Source organism: Chinchilla lanigera, unplaced genomic scaffold (genome assembly GCF_000276665.1).
Source record: "Chinchilla lanigera isolate Chin_1 unplaced genomic scaffold, ChiLan1.0 scaffold00054, whole genome shotgun sequence".
Lineage (NCBI taxonomy): Eukaryota > Metazoa > Chordata > Mammalia > Rodentia > Chinchillidae > Chinchilla > Chinchilla lanigera.
Window position 1 is genome coordinate 10,120,799 of NW_004955455.1, and position 6,868 is coordinate 10,127,666.

At 50.6% G+C, this 6,868-nt stretch overlaps 1 protein-coding gene across 1 annotated transcript in view; it reads left to right on the forward strand.

Moving 5' to 3' along the window:
• The window catches only part of Dao (D-amino-acid oxidase), a 31,648-nt gene extending 25,202 nt beyond the window's left edge, over positions 1-6,446 (forward strand). The window contains exons 7-11 of the mRNA XM_005396478.2: positions 1,206-1,310; positions 2,452-2,534; positions 3,503-3,620; positions 4,482-4,580; positions 5,937-6,446. Of these exons, the coding sequence (XP_005396535.1) occupies positions 1,206-1,310; positions 2,452-2,534; positions 3,503-3,620; positions 4,482-4,580; positions 5,937-6,068 (537 nt within the window). The 3' untranslated portion in view covers positions 6,069-6,446. The remainder of the gene's footprint in view (positions 1-1,205; positions 1,311-2,451; positions 2,535-3,502; positions 3,621-4,481; positions 4,581-5,936) is intronic.
• Positions 6,447-6,868: the final 422 nt, after the last annotated feature.

The following is a 6,868-nucleotide window of genomic DNA, read 5'->3' on the forward strand; positions in this document are numbered from 1 at the left end:
CTTCTTACTGACATCTGGCTTGATGTCTCTGCAAAGTCCAGGCCCTGAGCTGGGACAGTGAACAGAGTCACCCCATTGTCATGAATAAAGATGGGACCAGCTGCCACCATCAAGCAATGAGCTGTGTACCAAGACCTTGACTGTATGACGTCATTCGCCCCCAGCACTCATGTAGCCCCTTGTATTACGTGGTGAGGACCTGCCTGTGCTGGGTTGGTCCTGCTGGACATTTGAGATCCATGGCTAAGTCCAACACAAGCCAACTTGTGAAACACCAGGCTACAGAACAGCATATATTTCATTGCAACTGTGCATCCTGGGTCGGCCTGGGAGGGGAGTCATTGTGACCAGGATGGGCTGGGCAGGTTGGGGTGGGGCTCATCACATTGCATCATTGGTTAACAAGTGTCCCTGACTTGGACAGAGCTGGGGCTTCCAGCAAACCTTCTACTAATGTCTTGGTAGAAGGCGGTCTTGGTTACTTTTCTCTCATTGCTGGGACAAAATATCCTATGCCCAAAATTTAGGAAGGAAAGGTTTATTTAGCTCACAGTTTATGGAGGTTTCAGTCCACACTTGGCAGGTTACAGCACAGAGTGGCACATGGCAGAGGGCTACAACTCATGGCAGCAGAACACAGCCAACGCATCAAGCACAAAAGGGAGGAATGGTGGCAAGCAGCCTCTTCCTCTCCCTTACATATGCAAACTATCCACCCCAGGGCGGGTGTAGCTCTCACACCCATAATCAATCAAACTCCAAAAGCCTGCCCCATGACTGCATGAGGCTTTGGGGGGACACCCAGACACAAACCATAACAAAGGCCAAGGAATGGAATGAAAAAAGGTCAGAAGGAGGAAGAGAACCATCTTGGCTTTCTTTCTGGATTCTTCAGGTTCCCAGGTCTCCCCATCCAGAATACTTGCTTTTATACCCAGAGTTGCCTGAGACCCTCATAGCAGCTCGTGAGCAGGCATTTCCTGCCCTCTTCTATAACCGGGCAGCTGCATCCCATGGAGGTAAAGGGACATGTCTGGTCACACATTGGGGAAATGACAGCGGAAATTTGGAACCAATCTCTCTTCTGGTTTCCTCACTGGGCCCCCTAGCCTCTGTTCCATAGGGAGTAGACAGCCATGGAGTAGGAGCAGGGAGAAAAGAGGAGACACTACTTCCCACGCCTTTTCTCTGTTGGTTGCTTCCAGGTGGCCAGAGGAGGGGTGGATGTGATTATCAACTGCACGGGGGTGTGGGCTGGGGCACTGCAGCCAGACCCACTGCTGCAGCCGGGCCGGGGGCAGATCATTAAGGTGAGTGTGGGCTGAGCTCTCCAGCTTCCGTCAATAGGAAGATTGTTGTGCGTGCTGGTTTCTCTCCAGTGGACCATTTGGGGATATGCACTAGAGCAACCCCGTACTTTGGGGGATTGACACATTAAGAAGCAAGAAGCAAACTGCTCTGCCGTCCCAAGCATTCTTTGGGATTTGCTTTTGTCCCGATTCCTGCTCCTGTCCGCTCCCTTCCTCCTCCTTTTCCTTCTCCTTTTTTCTTGTTTCCCCTTTTCTTTTTTGGCTATTCTCAAGATTGAACCCAGGGCCATTATGAGAGAGGGTGTTGCTAAGTTGCTAAGTTGCTCAGGGTGGGCTCAAACTTGTGACCCTCCTGCCTCAGCCTTTCAGAGTGCTGGGATGATAAGCCTGTAGCACCACTGGGATTTCTTCTTAAAATCAAAGCATGTGTGGCTATATGCGTACCTAGGTAGGAGCTGTTGCATATGTCTGTATTGTAATAAAAATAGCAACCATTTCAGGACTTCACTAAGTGCCAGGAATAGACTTATGCACTTGATTGTGCTAATTAATTTACCCCCCCCTTTGAGATGTGTACTATCATAATGCCACTGCCACCTTACAGAGGGAGAATGCGAGGCACAGAGGGGTCAAGTAACATACACAAATTCACACGGTAGAACATGGTGGAGCTGGGATTAGAAACCAGGCAACCTGGCTTAAGAGGCTGGGGCTGTGACCATCATCCCGTGCTCCTCTCACTCTATGTGTGTGTAAGTGCATGGCTATTTGTGGGTATGTATGTGTGCATGTGCTTATGTGAGTGTGCACGTGTGCACTCATAGGTGTGCGGGCGGGCCTGTGTGGTACTGATGGGAGCTAGTGTATGTATACGTTTACCTGTGTGTGCTCTCTAGGCTCTTCTAGGGACACAGGGCTGAGGATGTGCAGTGCTTCAGGAAGCAGGGGTAGCTCTCCATCAGGGTGGGTCTTCCTGCAACAGGCAAGTCATCAGGCACACTCTTGGGCCAGAGAGGTCATGAGAGGGCCGAGGAATTGACCTTGCCTCTCTTGTTAGTACTTTTGATCACAGGGGAGCAAGGTCAAGGGCAGCCTATTCATCTAGCCACCCTGACAAGACTTCTCTGTCCCGAATCAACAGGTGAATGCTCCCTGGATAAAGCACTTCATTCTCACCCACGATCCCAAGAGTGGCATCTACACGTCTCCATACATCATCCCAGGGTAAAACCTGATTTCTCTAGGGCAGAAGAGAGGCCCTTTAGTGCCTCTTTAAGCTCCTGCTGCCTGCTTGCTTAGTGTCTGCTGTTATGTCCTCCCAGTGTTTTGTAACTCCCAGAGTCTGGACAATTAAATCCCTGGGAAGGTAGGACTCAGCCCTGATTGGTGTCTATCTTAAATATTCTTTTGGACGGCAGTAGTGGTGAGGTGAGGACAAATGTGATGGCAGTGACACCAGAAGTGGTGTAAGTGAGCATAATGGGAGTGAGAGTGGGAATGGTGACTGGGGTTGATGGTGACAGTAACGATCCTGGTGGAAGGGATGATGTGAGGGAGACAGTGGCAGTACTGACGGGATGACGACATTGCTGGCAGTGGAACTGCTGTAGTAGATCATATTGTTTTTGATGGGGAAGACAACTCTGATGGGTGCTGACCGGCAGAAGGATGGAAAGCGGTGATGCTGATGCAGGTGATGTGGGGGGCGGCGGTGAGGAGATCAGCGCTGTCAGTGGTCCTGACTGGGAGTGGGAATGATGGGTGGTACTGGTGGAGATGACGCTATTGATGACGGTAACAGTGTGGCAGAGATGACAACCTCAGACGCAGTGTTAATGACGTGTCTGCGATGACTGCCTCAGCGGTGAGGTTAATGGTGTGGTGGAGATGACCATATCAGCGGTGACGGTAACAGTGGAGGTGAAGGTGCACGGAGTTGATGCTGATGACATGAGTCATTAGTAGTAGTGAAGACGATGCTCCAGATGGTGGGGACAGAATGGGAGTGGGGTTGAGGGTGATGACAATGGCGGTTGAGGTGGTGACAACAGCAGCATTAGCAGAATGGTGACGTCGACAGTGGGATGACTTAGTGGAGATGGTGTGGGAAAGGTTAGCGAGGGAGAGAGTGGTGATGACCATCGTTCACCTCAAAGACTCCCTTGTCCTTGGCCCTGCTCATTTTTATCCAGGATGCAGATGGTTACTCTCGGAGGCATCTGCCAGCTGGGGAACTGGAGTGAGATAAACAGTACCCAGGACCACAACACCATTTGGAAAGGTTGCTGCAGACTAGAGCCCACGGTGAAGGTAAGGTGCAGAGGGGAACAAGGGTCCAGACTGGTGACCCAGCAGCTTGATCATGAACCCCTGGAGGATGGGAAGATACCACCACTGGGATCAGTGGGCAAATTAATTCCAGCAAGACAGCATGGAATGCACGAGAATTTGACCATGTACCAAGAAATCCTTTCTTGCTGGGCGTAGTGGCGCACGCCTGTAATCCCAGCACTTGGGAGGCTGAGGCAGGAGGATCATTGCAAGTTTGAGGTCAGCCTGGGGTACAAAGTGAGCTCAAGGCCCGCCTGAACTGTATAGTAAGACCCTGTCTCAAAAAAGAAAAAAAAAATACCACAAAGAAATCCTTTCTTAGGGTTAATGCGATCTAACTGGGGATAGCTAAGAATTGTTCCTTCTTGAGGTGCCATCTCCAAAACAGCTTACCTGTCTTTGCAAGGTGATGTAGTCGTAGCAGAAATCTCAATTTTCATCTTTTCCCACTGTGGTGATGAGCATAGTGATGGTGATGAGGCTGGGATGGAGGCAGAGGTTGGTGTGAATAGTGGTGAAAGTGTACCGAGGACGATGGTGACAAGGTGGTGACTGTCAGTAATACCATGGCAGCAGTTGATGGTGATGGCGATGGTGGTGATGATGGTGGTGGCTCATGTGGACAGAGTGGTTGACAGAATCGGCGCGAGGTGTTCGCCATGATGGTAATGAATGTGGTAGTCGGTGGACATGGTGATGATGGCAGCAGTGATTAATTAGGGTGACCCTGATGGGGTTGGTGCAGATTGTAATGAGAGTATGAAAGCTAGCCTGCTACCACCTAAAAATGGCAACAGGAAAAGAAGTCCAGGGATGAGTTGCCTGCATTTTCCTTTCCAGAATGCAAGAATTGCTGGTGAATATACTGGCTTCCGGCCGATGCGTCCCCAGCTTCGACTGGAAAGGGAACAGCTTCGTGTTGGATCTGCAAACGCTGAGGTATGTTCTCCCGGCAAGGGAAGCACTGCCCTCGCGGACTCCCAAGGTGACTCTGCCATTTCCAGGGAAATTTCCACACAGCCTAAGGGCAGGGGCTGCGGTAGCTAATGTCCTCTCTACAAACAGGGAAACTGAGGCTAGATGATGGTAAAAGATCTGGACAAGGTTATACAGAGGGCAACACCTGGTTTGCTAAAGTCTGCCATTGAGTAGAAGGAAAGTGGATACTTTTCTGACAGGCAGCAGGCTTTTGTCCCGCAGCAAATCCAAGACATGACTGACCCTATTGACTGTCCGTGCAGCTCTCTGGGGTAGGGACAGTTCTCCTCAGGCCTCACATGAGGAAACCAGAATTTTGCAAGGTGAAACTACTTGCCTGAGTCAAACCCTGGTGAGAGGCAGGCCTGGGATTGGCTTTGAACTTGGCTCCAGAGCTGTTTCCCAGAGGTCCATTTTGTGGCTACTTCACCAGCTCTGTGGGGTCTCCTCTTACGGGGTAGGGACTGGGCTTGTGGAAGCTAGGAGGGTTGTCCTGGGCTGAAGGGTCTGACCCGAGTAGGTGGTGGCTGGGTGCACCCCCAAAGAGTCATGCTTCCTCTCTTATTCAAGTATACTGTGTGTGTATGTGTGTGTGTATGTGTGTGTGTGTGTGTGTGTAAGGGTTGTACATGTATAGAAGGATTGGGATATGTGCATACAGAGGTCATGTGTGTGTATATATAGAGAGTTACACATATGGATTTAGAGGTCATGTGTGTATAGAAAGTTGTGTGTGTGTGTGTGTGGAGGTGTGTGCACGTGTGTGTACACATGAAGGTTTTTGTGTGCATATGTGGAGGGAGAGTCACACATGGAGTTTAATTTCCTACTGATGGCTTTAGTTCTGGCAAAGGCCGTGAGGTCTCGCTTGGGCTGCCGGGATGCGTTACCACACCATCCAGAGGCCACAATCCAGAGTCCCTAATTGTTCTTCCTCCTCATAGGTAGAGGTTTGTTTATCATCACAGAGGCTTCATCAGTCCTGAGTGAGATGGGAATGAGGATGGTGATTTAGGGAACTTCATATGTGGAGAAAAATCTCCGACCTCAAGGTCTAGATGTGACTCCAATTTCCCCGTGCCGAGTGTGGGAAGCAGGCCCTTCTGGAATCAGAAGGCAGGAGACCAGCTGTTGTCCTCCAGATGTGCAAATGATTTCCAGGGGCCCAGTGTCCACCCAATTGCCAAGAGCAGCTCCTGGCATCTGGCTTTGCCCGGGGTTCTTCAGAAGCTCCCGAGTGTCCCAAGCCATAAAGCTTCTTTGACCCCTTCTGCGGCCCGTCTTGGACCTGGTTACCTTTTCTCTTGCCTCTCCCAGGTCATCCACAACTACGGCCATGGAGGCTACGGGCTCACGATTCACTGGGGCTGTGCCCTGGAGGCAGCCAATCTGTTTGGGAAAATTCTGGAAGAAAGAGAGCTGTACCGGATGCCACCATCCCACCTCTGAGAACGCCAGTGACCAGCAGCTTCCCCGCAAGGATTCCCCATCCCCCAGACCGACTAATCAGTGTACTCCCCAGAAGCCTGTGCCTAACCCCCGCCCCTAATTCTGCCTCCTTCTACAAATGTTCTTGAAGGGAGAGGAAGCCACAAGGTCCGTGGCACTGATGGACATCCAGCCCCACCTGCAGCCCCCTGAGCGCTGAAGTCACCCCTCTGTCTCTGGGCCGCACACTGCAACGAACAGCTGGGACTTTGTCTTTTAAGTCCTCAGAAGAAAGGAGAACTCAGAAAATCAAAGAGGCACAGAAATGAATGATGATTGTGGTTAAGTAACTGGACTATAAGTCATACAAACATATTAAAGCTTCTGGAAAGTCCTGCAGCAAAGACTCCTATCTGACGTTGTTGTACGCAGTGCCTCCTCCATTTACCTTGCTATGGAAAACTTTTGCCCAGAACATCCATCAGTGCCAGGAAACCCACTTGGGGAAGTGCTGTAGCAGGTGTTTTATAGGATGATAAAGGCAGAACTGGGGTGTGGAAGAGGCGAGGTGAGGGGTGAAGTATTGAACTGATAACATATGATGCCTGCTCCACATCCGGGACTTCAGATGGCATCAGTTGTCTGCAGAGCACCCCTGCGGGCTCCTTAGAACCACTGAGGGGCCACTAGAGGATTATATCACAAGGAGCCCCATCCTAAACCAAGCTCACTGTGCATACTCCTTGTGGGGATTTTATGTGCTTCTTCCATTCTGGCTGGAACCCTCCAAGATGACAACCTCCCAGATATATATATATATA